The sequence below is a fragment of the Balaenoptera physalus genome (assembly GCF_965194825.1).
Source record: "Balaenoptera physalus genome assembly, chromosome: 1".
NCBI lineage: Eukaryota > Metazoa > Chordata > Mammalia > Artiodactyla > Balaenopteridae > Balaenoptera > Balaenoptera physalus.
This window is the reverse complement of record NC_138882.1, coordinates 171,832,317-171,853,545: the sequence shown is the minus strand read 5'-3', so window position 1 is coordinate 171,853,545 and position 21,229 is coordinate 171,832,317. Positions and strand designations below refer to the sequence as shown.

Genomic DNA, 21,229 nt, shown 5'->3' with positions numbered 1-21,229 from the left:
CTTGTGTATCTGGTGACTCTCATAGCCACATCCCTCTGAAATAAGTAACAGGAAGCATACTAAAAAGCAAACTTTGCTTCAATTATTATATGGCAATTTACTTAATGTATACCTTATCTGAAGCATGGAATTTAAGGCATTAAGATTTCAGTTACCTTAAGTGGCAAAGCCAAGTCCTCACCTGGACCCATGCTGGTCTTGGGAAAACTCCATTATATGCCCAGCAATCTCCCGCAGTTGTAAATTGGGATACCGGTTATTTCGAAAATCTTCCAAAAGCCTGCTCCTGCCAGAGGGCATGACATCAGACATTCCATATCGCAAACGGGAAGAGGAAAAAAGGGTGCTGCTGGGGCTGAAGAGGCTGGAGGCACTGCTGGCGCTGCGGTACTTGGCTTCAGCGCCTGGAGCAGCAGAGATGTATCTTCCACTGCCATTTGTGAGTCCTCCTGTTGGTTACAGAACAGGAGAACTCAAGACTCATTCTTAACGAACTTTGTTCAAGAGAGGAAAAAGCATCCTATACATGAAATCCTGCATCACCTCTGATTTCTTTTCAATTCTGCTGCTTTCGTGTTAAGATTCAATTCTATTAGTGCCACGACTTTCATAAGACAAACTCACCAAGCTGGAAGAAAACTTTTGCACAAAAATTGAGAGGGAAATGCTATTAACCACTGATAGGAGACTGCTAGCAATAATGGAGCAATGGTTAGTGTAGCCCTTAGTAAATGATGAGGAAAGGTCCTGCTGTGTGAACCAGCACCTGAGCACCAGGATCACAAAAGACAAAATGCACAGAGACTTCAGTGGTTTTCCACTCTGATCTCTGTGGAGATTCCTGCCATCAGTGGATAATCCCCACTCCCATCTGAAACCCTCTCTTAAAAAATAAAAAAATTTAAAAAATCTGTTTTTTTTTTTTTTTAGGGAACCCAGATTAGTCTGTTTTATATAGTGGACCTCCCAAAAAAGCTTTGAAGGCATGGTTTTGCCGCTAAATAGAAGTTTGAAAATCACTAAGGCAACCAAGGCCAAGGATTAGACATAATGGATAGAAAAAAAGGATGTGTGCTTTGAAATGGAAGGTTTTCCAGTTCTTCACCAGGAATGGGCAGCATGTAACTCCTTCTACTGGAACAGAGCCTGAAGTGATTGCAGTAGCAACAACTTTCAGGCTACCGATATTGCCGTTTTGACTGCTGACAAGGGAATAATCATTGTGAATCCGAGACACATAAAACAGAGATAAGACTGAAATGCCTATCAAAAGATAAAACAGAATTAAAAATTTATGAGTATATATTTTCAATATTTTTTTTTTTACAATAGAGGGGTTTTTTTTAAACTTTAGATTGTACTATAAAAAGGATGTGAAGCCCTTTTTCTGTTTTTTCCCCCATTCCTACATTGCAAAGTAGATAAGAAATACCATTTAAACCACAAAGAGTGTAGGTAAATAACAATTCAGGAGCCATGAGAAAAGTCACCCAACATGAACTGCCTGTTAACTTCTACAGAGTTTTAATGAACGTCTGGTCTGGAATTTAATGGTACCTACAAAAAGATACTCAGCTTGGATTTCTCCACAGAATTCCAGGGCCCAGTTTCAAAGGTCTGGGTCTCAATGAAAACAGTGGAACTGAAAGGAAATGGCTCAACGTTAAATTTTGTTTAAATAGATAAATAAAAATAGAAACTACTTGCTGAGCATTTGTCCTATGCCAGGCTCTATGCTAGAAGTATTTCTATCCACTGTCTATCAAATTCTCACTGGCATTATGCAAAGGGAGTTTTTAATTCCCATTTATGTAACAGAAAATTAAGGCCCAAAGAGGTGAAATGCTTGTCCAAAGATACAAAACCCAAAATTATCATGGCCAGAATCTGTCACTGCCCTTGCAACGACACGAGACATTTTCAGACTCAGTTATATAATTTTCTTGTTCTAAAGCAGCGGTCCCCAACCTTTTTGGCACCAGGGGCAGGTTTCGTGGAAGACAATTCTTCCACGGACAGGGCCGGGGGCGGGGGGGCGGGGGGGGGCGGAGGATGGTTCAGGCAGTAATGCAAGTGATGGGGAGGGATGGGGAGCGGCAGATGAAGCTTCACTCGCTTTGCCTGCCGCTTATGTCCTGCTGTGCAGCCCAGCTCCTAACAGGCTGCCAACCCTGTTCTAAAGGACATTGTTTTTCTTGTCAAAATTCCATAATATTTCTTAATCCAAAGGAAAACATTTCTTTAAGGAAAGGAGAGAGGAGGTTTATAAGAAAAGAGAATAGTAGCCATATGACTGCTCTTTATTCCATTTCAAAAACAATTCTTTCTACCCTGGCTTGAGATAGGGGACAAACAGGCAAAGAGGTGGTAATCAGGCAAGTCAGCAGGTACTGGGAGAGTGTGACAATAGCAAGTAACTTGGTTAAGAAGAAGGAACGGCATGAACATACAAAGCTTTGAAAACAATTTAAAGGTTAAGAACCTGGTCACTAACAAAGGCACTTAGGGAAAAGTAACATATCAACAGATAAACAATCAAACTCTTAAAAGGCCTGACAAACATCCAAATTAACATGCAAGGTAGGAGACAACAGCATTCTGCCTATGGAATGTGTATCTCTCTAAATAAACTCTCTTTCACTTTAAAAAAATAAACATGGAAGGTGGCCAGGTCCATGATGACAAGGCTGAATGACAGGAACCAACCCCGAGCACTGCCCTACCCCTACACTTCCAGTTATACGAGACAACAAATGCACTTATTGTTTAAGCCACTCTTAGCTAGATTTTCTGTTACTGCGGCCAAAAGCATACTGACTAATCCATAACATAAAGGGCTGGAGTGACTACTGGGTAGATTTATACATCTGCCCTGAAGTTTTGATTTTTGGCTTTGGTGTCCTTGGATGCCAGACAGGATACACAGACACACATATACACACACAGCTTTTATTATTGAGAAAAGAAGTATACAAATCTGAAAAAGAAAATAAATTTCTCCAGGTACTATATTATAAATGGCAAACTAACAGTCAACAGGAATATTTTGCTCAGGCCAAATAATTTTCTTTCAACATTAAACCAATGGTTAAAGTAAATTTTTGCTTAAAAATGTGGTTTTCTGGTTGTTTTTCAAAAGGTACCTGGCAAACAGTAGACCATCATTATTTGTGGACTGCAGCTCCTTTATATGGGGAATATGCAGAAAAGTGTTTTCCAGTTCACTATAGTTTACACACCTACATGTGCTAATACCCAAATTACTATCCCCTGGAGATGGCCCCTGAAAGTGTTTGAATTTTAACCCCATTTTAAAAGGAACATTTCATGCAGGCTCTTTAAGGGAGCCTCCTAGTGATTTCACAAAGTTTTTCTATAATATTTTGACAGTGGTGGATTTCATAGAGCTCTGTCCTATGACAACATTTCCACAGAAATCAAAGGCTTAAATGTTTTGTGTATGTGCAGGTTTCCTGCTCCACACGTAAGGAGCATGGAAGTCACCATTCCACCCTAACAACAAGCAAAAAGCTGAAAAATCAACAATTCTTCTTAGATCCACAAGAGAGAGGAAGACAGAGCAAACCACTGTCCCCAAGACTGGAGAGACAGACATACAGGTCATCACAGCTAACCAGACCAGGGACTCAAGTGGACACCACTGCCTGAACCAGTACCAGACTAGGAAAACCTGAACTGTAACTGACAAATTAAGAGGCTCAGTGTGGATGACCCTGAAATACACAACTCCAGCCTACTCAAACTATCCTGTTCCACTAAAGGGAGGAGGAAAAAAACTAAGAAACACTTGTGAAGTTGACAGTTCAGATGGCACAGGCTCACTAAAAGACTGAGACCTAATCATAGGTCTATAGAACATTCCCCCCCCACACACCTCACCACCACATTACTAAAAACCTATTTACAGCAGTTCCTTTCACTCGATGTACCAGGCATGGCTATCAAAGATAAACTGCAAGGCATATCAAAAGGCAAAAAATAAAATTTGAAGAGTAAGAGCACATATCAGGAACATACATGGCAGGGATGTTGAAATTATCAGACTGGGAATTTAAAACAATTATGATTAATATGCTAAGGGCTCTAAAGGATAAAGTAGACAGCATGCAAGAACAGACAGGCAATGTAAGCAGAGAGATGGAAATCCTAAGAAAGAACCAAAAAGAAATATTAGAGACAAAAAACACTATAACCAAAACGAAGAATGCCTCTGACGGGCTTATTAACAAACTGGACACAGATGAGGAAAGAATCTCTGAGCTAGAGGATCTATCAATAGACTCCTCAAAAACCAAAAAGGAAAGAGAACAAAGACTGGGGAAAAACAAAATCCAAGGACTGTGGGGCAACTACTACAAAGGTGTTACATTCACATAACTAGAATACCAGAAGGAGAAGGAGGAGAGAAAGGAACAGAGGGAATATCTGAAACAATAACGACTAAGGATTTCTCTAATGCCAGACACCAAACAGCAGATCCAGGAAGTGCAGGGAACACCAAGCAAGATAAAGACCAAAACAACTACTCCTCCAACTATCATTTTCAAATTATAGAAAATCAAAGATAAAGAAAAAATACTGAAAGAAGCCACAGGGGGGAAAACACCCCACCTACCGAAGAGCAAAGATAAGAATTACATTCTACTTCTCCTCAAAAAGTATGCAAGCAAGAGAAGACTGTAAGTTTTGAGAGGAAAAAACCCACCAACCTAGAATTCTGTATCCTGCAAAATTATCCTTCACAAGTGAAGGAGAAATAAAGACTTTCTCAGGCAAACAAAAATTGATGAAATTTGTTGCCAGTAGATGTGACTTGCAAGAAATGTCAAAAGAGGTTCTTCAGAGAGAAGTATAAATAATACAGGCCAGAAACTGATCTATATAATGAAAGGAAGAGCATCAAAAAAGGAGTAAGTAAAATAAAAACTTTTATTTATCTTATTCTTCATTGATCTGACAACAGTTTGTTCAAATAATAGCAACAATGTATTCAATTATGTATGCTTATGTTTATATCATATACATATATAAACACACATATGCTTTATATAGCTGAAATGAATGACAGCAATGACACAAAGGATGGGAGGAAAAGGTTAAGATTATTTTGTTATTTTAAGGTCCTCACACTACATGTGAAGTCGTATAGCCTTATTTGAAAGTGGACCTGGATTAATTGTAAATGTATAATGATCCCAGGGCAACACTAAAAAAATTAAAAAAAAAAAAAAGGAAGTAGTATAACTGATAGGTTAAGAAAGGAAATAAAATGGAATCATATGAAATGCTCAGTTAAAACCACAAAAGGCAGAAAAAGAGCGGAAGACAGAAACAAAGAAAAAAAAATTAAAAACAGATACGGTAAATATTAACCCAGCTATATCAATAATCACTTTGAATGTCAATGGTCTAAATGAACCAATTACAGAGAGTGGATCAAGAAATGTAGTCCAGGGGCTTCCCTGGTGGCGCAGTGGTTAAGAATCCACCTGCCAATGCAGGGGACATGGGTTCGAGCCCTGGTCTGGGAAGATCCCACATGCCGCGTAGCAACTAAGCCCGTGAGCCACAACTACTGAGCCTGCGCTCTAGAGCCCGCGAGCCACAACTACTGAGCCCTTGTGCCACAACTACTGAAGCCCGCGTGCCTAGAGCCTGTGCTCCGCAACAAGAGAAGCCACCGCAATGAGAAGCCCACACACCACAAGGAAGAGTAGCCCCCGCTCACCACAACTAGAGAAAGCCCGTGCACAGCAACTAACACCCAACGCAGCCAAAAATAAATAAATTAAATAAATAAATTATTTTAAAAAATGTAATCCAACTATATGCTGTCTACAAAAAACTCACTTTAAAAATAAAGACACATACAGATTAAAAGTAAATGGATGGACAAAAGTATATACCATGCTAAATTAAGATGTGCTTCAGTTACTTTATACAAAGGGTTTTCTAGTATTTCTAGCCATCTAGTATTCCATTCTCTCGCTATGTGGAATGTCTTCATTCATCTTGTTTTGCTTTCTGTACTCAGAGATTTAGTAGATGCCTAATGGGCAAAGCCCTGCCTTCTTTGCCTTTTAAAGAAAAATTCCAAAAGTCCCCAACATCTGGCTCTGTATTTATTACAGGCGGAGGCAATGCTGCTCACCAAAATGTTTATAAACTAAGTTCTCCCCAATCCACTCCCTAGTATCACCGCCAGGTGGCCCTAAATGAAAATAAGCCTAAGAGTAACTGCCTTTAGTGCGTAATACTGAATCCTAACTAAGTTAATTTTCACATGGTTAGTTTCACAGATGACAAGTCACCTTCAGAGAGCCAGGTGTCACAAAACACTACATTTCCATTTAGAACAGAGAAGTGCCTAAAGGGGCACACATGACTAGTAAACAACCGGAAATTAATACAGGTCACTGAACAATAAATTAGAAACAGCTACTGCAGTTCAGGCAGGGACAGAGAATACCATTTTGTTTCATCTTTGCTTTTCTTAAAGGACTAAGGGCACAGACAACCTTGAATTTAAAGGACAGGAAGAATTTATTTTAAGAAGATAGGAATTCTACCATGATGATAAAAGTAAATGCTTGCAAGCAACAAACAATCCAAAACAAAACTAGAATTCCATTAAAGAAAAATAAAATATACACTAACTAGTTTAACAAAAGACATTTAAGACCTACACACTAAAAATTTCAAAACTTTGCTGGGGAAAATGGTGCATGCAAAAAGACGAACCATCACCTCATGCAATACACAAAATTAATTCAAAATAGATCAAAGACTTTAAGAGCTAAAACAATAAAATTTTTAGAACAAAACATAGGAGAAAATCTTTTAAGACCTTGAGTTGGGCAAAGATTTCTATACCAGAAAGCATGATAAACTGGACCTCATCAAAATTAAAACTACTGCACTCAAAAACAACCATTTAAAAATAAAAATAAATAAATAAAAATAAAAAGATGGGAATTCCCTGGCGGTCCAGTGGTTAAGACTCCACACTGTCACTGCAGGGGGTGCGGGTTCAATCCCTGGTTCAGGAAGTAAGATCCCACAGGCCACGCAGAGCGGCCAAAAAAAAAAAAAAACCAAACAAAAACAAACAAACAGAAAACCAAACCAAACAAAATAAAAGGGTAGCATAAAAATAAAAAGACGAGCAAAAGACCAGAAGAAAACATGTATTGCAAAACACGTATCTGATAAAGGAGTCGTATCCAGAATATATAAACAACTCTTACAACTCCATAATAATAATGACAAACAACACACATCCAAAAATGGGCAAAAAATATGAGCAGACATTTCACCAAAGATAGACAAATGGTAATAAGCACATAAAAAGGTGCTATACATTAGTCATTAGGGAAATGCAAATTAAAACCACAATGACATAACCATTTCATGCCTCCTAGAATCGCTATATTATATAAGAAAAATAAGAACAAATGTTGGCGAGGATGTAAAGAAATTGGAATCCCTTGTACATTGCTGGTGGGAATGTAAATGATGCACGAAACTGGAAACAGTTTGAGTTTCTCCAAAAGTTTAACATAAAACTTACATACAATTCAGCAATTCTACTCCTAGAGAAATGAAAAACTGTGTCCACAGAAAAACTTGCATGCAAATGTTCATAGCAGCATTATTTCTAATAGCCAAAAACTGTAACCAACAAACATCCTTCAACTGTGAGTAGTTAGACAAAACGTGGTATATATCCATAAAATGGAAGACAATTCAGCAATAAAACGGAACAAACTGCTGACACATACTACATCATGGATGAAATCTCAAAAACATTTGAAGATAAAGAAGGCAAACAAAAGAGGTCACATACTATATGGCTGCATTTATATGAAATGTCCAGAAAAGGCAGATTTAAAAGCAGAAAGTAGGGAATTCCCTGGCGGTCCAGTGGTTAGAACTCCACGATGCCATTGCAGGGGGCACAGGTTCGATCCCGGGTCGGGGAACTGCAAGCCGCACGCAAGCACGCCCGCTCCCCCCTCCAAAAAAAACAGAAAATAGATCAGTGGTTGACTGGGACTAAGGGTGTGAATGGGGATTAACTGTAAATGGTCAAGAGGAATCTTACAGAGGGGATGAAAATATTACCAAACTGACTTATGCTAAGGGTTGCACAATACAGAAAGTTACTAAAAATCACTGAATTGTACACTTGAAATGGGTGAATTTCATGATATGTAAGATACAACTCAATAAAGTTATTTTTTAAAAACAGAAGTTTGGGGACTTCCCTGGTGGTGCAGTGGTTAAGAATCTGCCTGCCAATGCAGGGGACACAGGTTCGAGCCCTGGTCTGGGAAGATCCCTCATGCTGCAGAGCAACTAAGCCCGTGCGCCACAACTACTGAGCCTGCGCTCTAGAGCCCACGAGCCACAACGAGAAGCCCGCACACCACAACGAAGAGTAGCCCCCGCTCGCTGCAACTAGAGAAAGGCCGTGTGCAGCAACAAAGACCCAACACAGCCAAAAATAAATAATTTTTTTAAAAAAATAGAAGTTTGGGGGCTTCCCTGGTGGCGCAGTGGTTGAGAATCTGCCTGCCAATGCAGGGGACACGGGTTCGAGCCCTGGTCCGGGAAGATCCCACATGCCGCGGAGCAACTAAGCCCGTGCGCCACAACTACTGAGCCTGCGCGTCTGGAGCCCGTGCTCCGCAACAAGAGAGGCCGCGACAGTGAGAGGCCCGCGCACCGCGATGAAGAGTGGCCCCCACTTGCCGCAGCTAGAGAAAGCCCTCGCATAGAAATGAAGACCCAACACAGCCATAAATAAATTAATTAATTAATTAAAAAAAAAATAGAAGTTTGATCTTTAAACAAGTAATGAAAAAAGCATTGAAGAGTCTATAGTAGGCACTCAACAAGTGATTGTTGAATAAATAATGAGAAAAGTAACTATGCAGGCACTGATGTTTTTTAGAGTACCCTAACACGTGCCTGTCTACTGGGAGGAAGTGTGAAAACGATATCATGGAGAAAAGATCCACACTGGGATAACAGAGATATAGGCTGGAGTGTGCAATCAAACACTTACTAGCTATGGGGTATCATGAAAGTCATTAAACCATGCTGAGTTTAAGTTTCCCTGTGTAGAGCAGAGTTACTTGAGTATTTAACATAATGAATGAACACAATGAATGAATGCTTACTTAGTTGTTAGTGATCCAAGAACTGAGAGCCGGTGGCAGCAGTGTAGTATTAATAGTAGAAGCTATATTAGGAATGGCCCAATATATATTTGGTAAAGAAATGTTACATTTCCTTGGTGACAAATGGTAAAGAGACTTACTGAGGTGATCACTTTGTAATGGTTAAGACTAAAGCATACACGAACCCTTTTCTCAAGGAAACAGACTGAGCTGAGGCAAAGCACTACCAATCAAGACACAAAGTTTCTCAGGAATGGCATGTGTGATTAACGTGGTACATGCAGCAATGGAAGTCCAATGGAAATACATACATCTAAAGTGCTTAAACAAAGTAAAAAAATTTTTAAGGGAAGGTATGGTAAAAATAAAACCAGGCAGACAGCAAGAGTCATTAAAATAAGAAATAACTCGCACCAATAGTTAGTTCCTTCTCCACAGGGGAAACGTAAATTAAGAAGAAGGAAGTATTTTATTAAATTGTTGATATATTGGAAAGAGGAAAGGCACCATGCATGCAAGTAATGTTTCCAGCTCCATTTTCAAACACCAAGAGCCATAGCATTTGGTTCAGAGGTTGATACAGTCCACAGGACAAATCTGGCCTGCCACCTATTTTTGTAAATAAAGTTTTATTGAAAGATAGCTGCACATTCTTTTACATTTTGCCTGTGGCTGCTTTCACACTTCTACAGCAGAGCTGAACACCGACTACATAGACCATCTGACCTGCAAGCCTAAAATATCTACTATCTGGCTCTTTACAAAAAACTTTTTGCAGATTTAATTTGTTTACTACTCAGTATATGTTGACACAGTTCAAATGTTTAAACCAAGGAATTAAAGGGTAAGACTTCTGGATCTGATAATGCACTGGTTTAAAAGCTATCCTGGGCACATTATGTGACAGGATATACACTGACACTGCATGCTTTGGAGTCAAAAAGGTTTTGACGCTAAATCCATTCAGATATGAGAAGACCTAGCAAGATATTTAACTCAGTTTCCTCACTTCTGTATCATAGACATAATACCATATCTTCCGGAGTGATACGTACAGCACCCAAAACCGTTAATAGTAGCCACTAATAGTTATTCCATAAATGTTAGTACCTTCCGTCTACATACTAGACTGGGACTTTCATCTCCCCCTTATAAGTCTGCATTAACCATCATTCTTTAAAGCCAGGCATCCTGTCACAAGGAAACACTGTTGTGCAATACACCCTATTCCTTATCTATCCAATATGGACTTACCAATCTGGAATGTCCCTACAACTTTTCTTAAGTAATGTCCATATACAACATGAGACAGTGAGCTTTACAAATACAGTTCTTATCATGTGAAATCTCAGGATACACACATACGCTCTCTCTCTCTCACATGTCTATGTACATACATACATACATAGCTCTGCCTCAAAACTCATCTCTCAAACTCAGAGATAGCACTCTTAGTTCTAAAATAATAACTATATTATCCTGTCCCCTTCAAGACTTTTTTTGATTTTTATAATCATTTCCCAGTCTTTGTCTTTCCAAATAAAAGTACACTATTCATTTTTAGTCAGTCCTCATTTCTGAGTCCAGAAAGCCACTTTTAATCTTGCCAGTTAAAAACAAAAAAAGGTCCATGTAAACTATGGACTTTGGATGATAATGATGTATCAATGTAGGTTCATCAATTGTAACCAAGGTACCACTCTAGTGGGGGATGTTGATAATGGGAGAAGCTATGCATGTGTGGGTCAGAGGGTGTAAGGGAAATCTCTGTACTCTCCCCTCAATTTTGCTATGAGCCTAAAACTGCTCTAAAAAATAAAGTTTTAATTTAAAAATAATAATAATAAATAGAAGATTTTAAAAATCAGAATCTTCCAGCAAAGTGGCCATACATGGTATTTCCCAGGACAGTACTGATTCAGGCCTGTCATCACAGAGTAATTATTAACAGCAACCCCATTAACTCTCAAAAGCATCCTGGGTTGAATGATAAATTATATGGTCACTGTACTTCTATGCTTCTCAACTTTCCCCATCTAAGAAATAGATCAGTACTTCAAAATCCAAACTCGATAAATAACTAGAGGAAGGGAGTGTGTACCATCTTCCATTTCTTGAAAGATTTAAACATTTGCCACCCAAATTGTTAATACAAGTTTCTTTTCATTCTTATAGCTGTCTGCTTAGTATCCTCTTTTCCCTCCTCATTTTCCAGGATCTAAATGGTAACATTTTTTTAAACCCCACACATATAACAAGCTAAACATAAAATTGGGAAATATACATCTATACTCATTAGCATACTATGTAGTTTAAGAATGTATATACAAATTTTTTTAAAGAATCTGACAAAATTTTTAAAACAAAATGCTTTATGTGAGAAAGTAAGATATTAAACATATACATGGGGGAGGGGAGGGGAGTCTGAAAAACGAGGCTAAGTATTAATTGTGGTGATATTTCAGTGGTGATACGAGGTTAATACACTCTTTGTCTCTATTTTCCAGCTTTACTTAAAATGAATCTGTACTGTGTTTATACTGAAAGATTCTCACATGTAGCCAAAGATGTTCATACTAAAGCTGAAGTGAATATACAGGGGAGGCGCCCAAACTTGAATAAATCCCAAACTGCTGTGCTATCTAGGTACAGCCTAAATAACATGAGGTACCTTCAGGAAGGCACAGAACACCCAGGACACATCTTAGGATAAAGGGATTGTCCTTTGCTTATGCAAAGTACTTCTAATGTCATCAGTGGCAAGAGATTTCTAGAGTTCAAGGTGGTGTTAGAGTAATGGTTCTTACCCAGGTTTAAGCTTGAAGAGGATCCATGTGAAGAGAGGGAAGGAGGTGGTGTCTGTGAATGTCCTGGTCCCTGACTAGGGAGAGGCATGCCCACGGGTCCAGGAGAGGAGGAAAAGCTAAGGCCGTTATAAAAACTGTGTCCAATGGGGGTCAAGCTGCTCGATGTCCTCTTATAAAGGTCACTGCTGCCAGTCAGGGAGTCACGGCGGGAGCCACTGCCAGTGTTGGAGTTTGCAACTAAAATGGAATTAAAACAATGCAGATAAGAACAGGCCTGTTCTTCGAAGAACAAGCCCAGTGACCTGTTCCTAACACTTTGATCCAGACTCCTTACCACCGCAAATTTGTCAGCAGAGACAGCCTAACTGTTCATGTGGCAGTTCTAGGGGCAGGTAAAGTAATAAAGAGGACATGGCTCAGGTTAACATGAAACTCTTTTTCAAACCATCACACGTATGCTAAATTTTCCTTCCTTTTGTGTCTCATATTATGGGGGTGAGGGTGGGTTAAAATCCTCTGATGGCCACATAAGTTATGGGAAAGGTGAAAGAAAATGGGCTAGAAAGAATGCCTTTCATCAACCCAAAGGTTCTAGTAGAAAAATGGAGTAGAAAAAAGATTTGTGAATGGGGTACTGCCCCACTACCCAAGACTTACATATGAAAGCCTGGTTTCTCAAAGGGCTCAATCAAGAGTTATTGCTAGCCCCCAGCTCCAACCTAAGACAGTTTCTCTCAAATAAACCCTTCTGTTCTGAGATCACATTGTTTTACAAACACTGCAATTATCCCATTGTTTACCTTACTACTTTCCTGCTTTTTTCTCCCATCAAAACATTTAAAATACCTCAGTTTAATTCCTTCCTCCCACTTTTCCATAATATCCACCTTAATTCTTCTCAAGAGACTGGAGAAAACTCATGACTCTTTAAGGCCTGCAGATTGTGGAGTACACTACCCTATGATCTTTGGTAAGTCCTCCTCCCTTGGTTTTTAACATCCACATTTGTATAATTCCCTCCACATTCTTCCCAATGCCTGCAAAAATCTCCCCCGATTTTCTAATCCTTGAAACAAACGGACTTTGAGAGTATAAATAAGTAGCAACGTGAGTGTAAACCTGAAATAGGCCCCAAATGTGTAACTTGAATAGTCCATTATCTCAAACACATGTGGAACAGCTGGGTTCCCACGGGGCTCGGTCCAGATCTGCCTGTGGTATCTGTCCAGGGTTCCATGCATTGTCAGTGTTCCATAAAGATTGTAAAAATAATTAAAATTCAGTTTCAACAGCACATCAGTCTGATTTCTACCTGCTGTTCCAAACCCTCCAAGGGCTGATCCCAGAGTGGCGCCGAGAGAACTGCTACTTCCAAATCCCAAGGATGTGTTGGCAGGCTGGGCAGAGCCCTGGGAGAAGAGGGAGCTGCTCTGTGAATTGCTGCTCAGAGAGTTGTTGCCATAGAAAGAGCTGGATGCCAGGTTGTTACTGGGCTGCTGCTGGGGCTGGGGCTGAGGCTGCTGAGTTCCTAAAGGGCGAAATGGTCCATTTGTTGTTCCAGCAAGACCACCGGCTGCTCCATTTGCTGAAGCTGCAGCCGCTGCAACAGCTATGTAGAAGAAAGCAAACCATTTGGCTATGAAAGAGATTGGCCACATTTCCAAACTACATTGTTATCCTTTTGAAAACCTTTTAATGTTGCCATATTTTTTCAAAGCAGACACAAACCTTGTAAAGAACTATACAAATCTGTCTTTGATCCCTTCATCTGAAGCTTCTATTTTCTATTTCTACTTTCAATTCAAAGTCAAAATACCACTGAAGCCAAGTTCACTGTATTGACAGCTTTAAAGAGGCTATAGTTTAAAACAGAAATGGATATCAAAAAGTACTCATTTCAAATACAACTACTTCCTAAAATCTCAAGTTCTACAAATATCTACATTAAGGACATTTTTTTCCAGAACCAAATACTTAAGTCCCTCAAATTCCTAGGACACTTGAGCATGTTACTCTCCCCTAGATGTCCCCACTGTTGTTCCCAAATTTATAATATATATGACTTAAAATAAAAACCTATTGCCCCACCCCTTCAAGCAAAAAACAAAACAAATACCACATCATCTTAAAATAATGATATGAATTTCACGATATGAAGTGAAATTAGCCTTGGACTTCTGCCAACGGTGCCATTTTGTATGAGTAATCCAACTTCCTATGCTCACAGTAGAGCAGGTCCTTGCTGCTAACCAGCTGGTACATGCTGTCAACAGAATCAGAATCTACTGAGGTCACTTGCTGCTTCTGATTCTCTCTTTGAAAAATTACAGGGTAGAATTCCTACACTGAGAATGTCAAAGTATATTTCAACACAGTTTAAGAATATCATCCATTGCCCCTTTTAGATCTGAGTGAGTCTACTAAGACGCAAGCTCACCTGCTTGTGCGGCTGAGGAGCTAATGATGACTGGGGCAGGAGCTACAAGTCGAACAGGAGCTCCAAGGCCGTTTCTCGCTCCTGCATTCACCACAAGGGCACCGGTTTGGTCATAGTAAGCAGCAGGAGCCAAGACTGGATAACCTGAGAATATTAAGTTAAGTACACATGAAACAGGTAAGTACATATGAAACTAACAAATGTCTCCTGGGCACCAGCATATCTTATTGATAGATAGTTACAAACTCAGCATTGGGATCCTGGCTTCGCCACTTAAGGTAGCTGTACAACCCTGAATCTCTGGGTATCCTCATGAGGATAATAATAATACCAGCCTCACAAAGTTCTTGTTAAGATTAAAAGATGAGTGTGAAAGATGTAACATGCTACCTGGCACAATAAGGGGTAGTGTTATTTATTATCCACCAAGTGTTAGGGAATTCGGTGGGATAGGGAATACCTGTGCTCTTCAAAGTGCTAACCACAGTTACCACCAGCAACCATACACTGACAATTTATTTTATGTTTTCTTGACTACACAAGTTAACAGTAGGTACAAATGATTCCAACAATCAAAGAACTTTCATACCACATAATCTAAGCACAAATATCCTACAAGTTAGCAGGGAAAACCTCGACAGGCTTCAATTAACAGGGTCTTTCAATATTCTATGAGATGGAATCTTCAAATCCTATTGAGCCATAAGAGAAATTACAGGTGACTTCATAATAAAACATAAATGCTTAGTAATTAACAACATGCATGATGTAAGTTCAAGTTACTCAGTGAATTCATAAATAGATCAGTTGATTTAGGTATGTGCCATGGTCAGTAAGAACCCATACACTTATACTGAGGTCTCAGAAGGACCTGTTTCAAAGGAACAACCTCAAACTACATGCAATCCATGCAAAGAATAAGACCAGGAGACAGTGAGCTAAGAATAACATATATTCAGGATATGTATCAATCACAGATAGACAGCTACAAAGCACCTCTACTGTTGGTTCGAGAGAAATCCTAAAAATGTAAGGAGGACTATCAAGGAATACTAGGAATGTCTTCCTAATAATACTATTCAAAGACATCAGCCTTGGAGTGATACTGATGCAGTCTGGCCACTCTTTCCACTCTTAACACTGAGGGAGAAAACAGATCATCACCAAAGGAAAATAGCATACTCCAAGCTATGTGTGGAGGTTCACATATCTCCAGCATTTAAGACTGAGACTGGCTCAGAACACTAGGTGCTCTCATCAACGAACTATGGTCTAAGTGAGGGCAAGTGTATGTCATCCTCGCCAGTCGCCAAATGATGACAAGCCTAAGCAAGCCAAAAATACTGCCCATTCTCTTCCGAATCTCCCCCAATAAGCAGACTTTTTCACCCTCAAATGATGAGGAACAACAATGCAGCCTCACCTGGCATGCCTGCAGCCAGTCCTTGTCCAAAAGCAAGGGCAGAATTCACTGCTGCAGCTGCCACTAGTGGATCTGCTTGCTGTCCCTGCTGGTTCTGATTTGGGGTCAAAGGACGCTGGCTGGCTCCTCCACGGAGAACCTGGGAGACAGAAATAAATCAACTACTTTCTTTTCATTGGAAACATCTAAGACCCACCACATGCTTAAGTTGGATCAGCTTTAAAACTGATGGTTGTAAACCATTTTTCTGATAATGGTTTTATATGGCATGGCTGTTAGGATAAAAAAATCCATTAACAGCATTTCATATAGTGAAATTTCATTCTACCATTCTTACTTTAAACATATTACCTTTATAAGAAGCCAAAAGCATACAAAAGTGATCATTCATTCATTAATCAAATACTTAATGCCTAACATCTGGCAGGTAATGGGGATAAAGCAATGAACAAGACACACAAAGCTCCTGCCCAATTGGAGCTTTTATTCCAGCGAATGAGAGCGAGACAGTAACTTTACAATAATCAAAAAGTGGGTGAAAAAAAGAGTATGATGGAGTGGAGGAGGGGTTTAGATATGATAAACAAGGGTAATTTACCCACATCATTAAGTTATAATATCTGTATCAAAACACACACAAACACACACACACACACACACACACACGGTAAACTTTCTTTATGGAATGTGAGAACATTTTCTCTACCCTATAACACTATTCCCATTTATCAGGGCCCAAATGGCCCCAAATGAAATCAACAGGTCTGATTTAGGAGGCTTCTGACTCGACCGTTTCTATTCTTCCTCTCATAAATACCACAAACGCACAGCAATCTAAATGGATATGAGTATTAGTCAAGAACACTGACATTTCAGCACAGAATACTAGTTCTGTCACTGTGATAAAGGATCTACTTTTCTTTTTATTAATGAAACATAGATAGTAAGATGCTGATAATCATTCTTATTCTGAATGCTCTGAAGAAGCTACTCCAAAAGATCTATCTATGCCAGTAAGTAAAAATACAAAACCCAATACCAAGGCTAAAATTACCAACGTTTATGCATTTTGCAATGTTTTCAAAGACAAAGTTCTTATCAGATCATTTTCAGTATCACTCTGCTACTTATAAAAGTTACACATGTAATCAAGAACCCGTGCACAGATTTTTCTTGGTACCATTTGGTAAAAAATGTAAAAGAGAAACACCACAATCAAATATTTATTAAATGAGTATTTTAAATGACCAACACTGTCCATATTGGCAAGAAGAGATGTGTAGACACTTAATTTACCCAAATTTTCTTATTTCTTTATCTGTAAAAATAGTGAGAGTAACAGCTGACCATGCAGATTTGTAGGAAATATTAGAATTAATGTCTGCAAGGCACAATGCCTAGAACCCAGGAGATAATCAATAACCAATAGTTAATTCCTATCAAAATATTAGGCAATTTATTTCTGTTTGTGAACCAAAGAATCTAACGGACTTTACAGCAGAAGGAGTGCTTCAATCTATATAGATAGAAGACTCAAGGGAGGCTGCACAGGTGAGAGTTTGTAGAAAATGCCTAACCAATAATCCAGAAGAGCTCTCACTCTAGGAAAAGTAAACAGCAGGTACAGAGATATGGCAAATACTAATAGTTCAAGAACTTAAAAAAAAAAAAAAAATCAATGAAAACATCCTTTTCATAGGGCAGAATGAATTAGGCTTATGTTTGGTTAGGAGTTGTGTGAAACATCAGAGGACAGGGAAATGGATAAGGTGCCTGAAGAAAGGGGTAGTCCAGATTACTGAGTCCTATTTTACAATCAGGAGAGCAATGTGTTTCCTTTTTGTCAACTCTCTAGAAATCTGTGGTACCCTTGACAATAAATCAAAGTTCTTAAGTCAGCTGCCAACATTCATATTTTAATTTCATAAATAAATGTCAAGCCTGAATTTTATGGAAACAAATATGTAAAATTCCACAAGTAAAATTTTATATACAATAAAAATCAACAAAAACGACTGAATATCTACTTGTAAAACACTATCCTAGGAGTTAGTTTACTACCTATCTTCATGATGCAAAAGGTGTTAAATTCAAATTTCTTTTCAAAGGTACTGATTTAAACACAGCATTTAAAATGTAATAAGCAAGTAGATGCTCAATGGAGATATTTTCATTAATAATCATTCATCCTTCTCCAGTTCATCATGCTGGGTAGAATCATCATCTATACAGTCTCCCCTAATCTAGAAAGTTCAGAAGCCATTCTAAACTTTTCTCGCTCAAAATGCAACATCCAATACCAAGCCACCACCTGTGCCTGGGTTCAACCTAATATCCAGGATTTTTTCTTTAACAAACATTTTGAAATAGAGAATAACAGTTTTTTTTATCAGGTGTCAAAGGAACCTTCAAAAAGAATGAAAAAGAAATCAGAAGGAAGATGAAGTGGCCAGGATGTCACTGACTCTACTCAAAGTTTCAGCAATTACATTTGGAAGAGTTGGCATGCCTAGAAGAACATAACAAATGCTTTCTGATAAAACATAAAGGCCGAAAGCAAAGTTTAAAAAGAACCTCTCATTTCAATGACTATGACCAAAAAAGTTCACCAAGAATATCGTATTTTCCTAAAACACCTGACGCCAGAAACTGGCAAAAATATCACTGGAACTAAAATATGGCTACTTGTTAAAAGGTAATGTTAATAATAATAACTTTTTCATAGTACGGTTTGTTACTGTGGATGACAGAAAACTCTGAAATAATGTACATGATTGTCATGCCCATTTTATAGCTAAGGATATATTCAGAGAAGCCACGTAACTTGCCCTAGTTGCAACCAGTTAGTGGTAGAACAAAGACCAGATCTCAGGCTTTCTATCACTATGGTCAGAAGACGTAACAAGTTGTGAACTTACAGACTTGGGTTCAAATCTTTTTCTTTTTCTTTTAATTTATTTTTGGCTGCATTGGGTCTTTGTTGCCTCTAGTTGCAGTGAGCGGGGGCTACTCTTTGTTGTGGTGCGTGGGCTTCTCATTGCAGTGGCTTCTCTTGTTGCGGAGCATGGGCTGTAGGCGCACGGGCCTCAGTAGTTGTGGCGCGCAGGCTCAACAGTTGTGGCTCGCAGGCTCTAGAGCACAGGCTCAGTAGTTGTGGCGCACAGGCTTAGTTGCTCTGTGGCATGTGGGATCTTCCCCGACCAGGGCTCGAACCCGTGTCCCCTGCATTGGCAGGCGGACTCTTAACCACTGCGCCACCAGGGAAGTCCCAGGTTCAAGTCTTAGCACCTTAACAGGTGTATGATCCTGGGCACACAAATTCCATTTCCTTAATCTTATACTGGGAAGTCATATAATCTACTTATCAGAGTAAAAGAAATTATATGTAGAGCACCTAGCTTTAAACAAAAAGCTTGGGCTTCCCTGGTGGCGCAGTGGTTGAGAATCTGCCTGCCAATGCAGGGGACATGGGTTCGAGCCCTGGTCTGGGAAGATCCCACATACCGCGGAGCAACTGGGCCCGTGAGCCACAACTACTGAGCCTGCGCGTCTGGAGCCTGTGCTCCGCAACAAGAGAGGCCACGACAGTGAGAGGACCACGCACCGCGATGAAGAGAGGTCCCCGCTCGCCGCAACTAGAGAAAGCCCTCGCACAGCAACGAAGACCCAACACAGCCAAAAATAAATTAATAAATAATAATTTAAAAAAAAAAAAACAAAAAGCTTTCATAAGAAGTACTTATTACTATTTTTCTTATTCACTCTATTAGAGCAAATTTTAAACATAGCAATTACTTCAGTCTTCTAAATCCATGATTTGGCAGCCATTTAAACACAAAGATCATCACTTGATAAATACCAACTATCCACAAAGAGTAGCTAAGAAATTTATTAATAGGGATCACCCATTCTGTCAACAAATTATCTGCTGAATTCCCTATGCATGTGGTACTAGAATTGTATCTACTGCAAAGAAAATCATGCATTAACTTACAAAAAAAATCTGACTATAAAAATACTGACCCAGGATAAACTAGCTAGAATTTCAAGACCTGTGTTTTTCCCATAAACTTGTAAAATCTAAAAAATTAAACATACACTCTCTTCCTAAAACTGATAAAAAGCAAAGGATTCTTGTTTGGATCATTATCATATGCGCATATATGAGCTGGTGTTTTTCCTCAAAAGACAGCTTTAATTTGACGATGCTTATCAAAAGCCTAAATGCTCACTTTATTTGCTTGGGGAAAAAACTCCATTTCTAGGACTTTATTCCATGGAAATAATCATGGACTTATGCAAAGAATATTAATCTTATTTATAACACCAAAATATGGCTAAGTTATAGTTATAACTTAGTTATATAAATATAACATAAATAATAATGGACTGGTCAAAATAAATGAGATACTCTTTAACAGATTTAAAAACATTAAATAACATGGAAGAGTATAACAACAAGATGCAAAGCCATGTGGACAGCATAATCCCAATCTTATAAGAAATTACTTAAATAGTAAGGCTAGAATGACAGATACCAAACATTTATATTGCTTTTTTTCTGATAGGAGGATTTAGGGGATTTTTTTTCCTTCAAGTAATCCAATTCACCACAATTTTCAGCAATAAATAGGTGTTATTCTAGTAAGCAAGAGAAAATGGCCTATCTAACAGAAAAAGACACTTAGTATTACAATTAACTATCCTTTCTCATCTTGGTTAAAAAGCTTACTCTAAGTTAAAAGAGATAAAATAGGTATAAGATTTATGTCCAATTCAACAGATGTTACTATATATAAAATAAATAACAAGGATCTACTGAATAATACAGGGAACTATATTCAATATCTTATAATACCCTATAATGGAAAAGAATATGAGAAAGAATATACTTACACACACACATATACATATATATGTATATATGTAGGTATAACTGAATCACTTTGCTGTACACCTGAAACTAATATAACATTGTAAATCAACTTACTTCAATTTTTTTTTTTTAATTGATGCTATAAATAAGCAATCTGAAGAACTAGTATCTCCCCTTTGGTAGCAAACTACTTAAAGAGAGAGCCAGAAGTGATTTGAGAATGGTGCTTAGAAAGTAACTACAGTATCAAAGAAGGAAAACTTTACTATCAGTATGAATACTCACTTTGTCACACTTAACTGGAAAATCCTCTAAGCAGTATTACATGATATGTAATACCATGATCTCAACTAGTCACAATGAACAAGGACCTGATACGTAAAAGACATTCAGTAAAGCACAGTCAAGTCTGAGCATGAACTCAGATACCACACAAGGGAACTCACCCATTCACCATTCACAATTTCTCTATCAGGGACT

The 21,229-nt window shown here is 38.6% G+C and overlaps 1 protein-coding gene and 1 long non-coding RNA gene across 22 annotated transcripts in view; one reads left to right on the top strand and one right to left on the bottom strand.

The window, feature by feature from the left end:
- The window catches only part of LOC309637465, a 606,851-nt gene that overhangs the window by 448,878 nt on the left and 136,744 nt on the right, over positions 1–21,229 (top strand). The window lies entirely within an intron of this gene.
- Positions 1–21,229, bottom strand: part of PUM1 (pumilio RNA binding family member 1) — a 128,253-nt gene that overhangs the window by 20,799 nt on the left and 86,225 nt on the right. For 17 of the 21 annotated variants that reach the window (XM_082410971.1, XM_082410962.1, XM_082410955.1 and 14 more), the window contains 5 exons: positions 15,874–16,012; positions 14,451–14,594; positions 13,326–13,622; positions 12,014–12,250; positions 182–449 (listed from right to left, as the gene is read on the bottom strand). In XM_082410971.1, coding sequence (XP_082267097.1) covers positions 182–449; positions 12,014–12,250; positions 13,326–13,622; positions 14,451–14,594; positions 15,874–16,012 — 1,085 coding nt within the window. The remainder of the gene's footprint in view (positions 1–181; positions 450–12,013; positions 12,251–13,325; positions 13,623–14,450; positions 14,595–15,873; positions 16,013–21,229) is intronic. The other 4 variants (XM_082410952.1, XM_082410953.1, XM_082410954.1 and 1 more) reach the window with 2 other exon arrangements.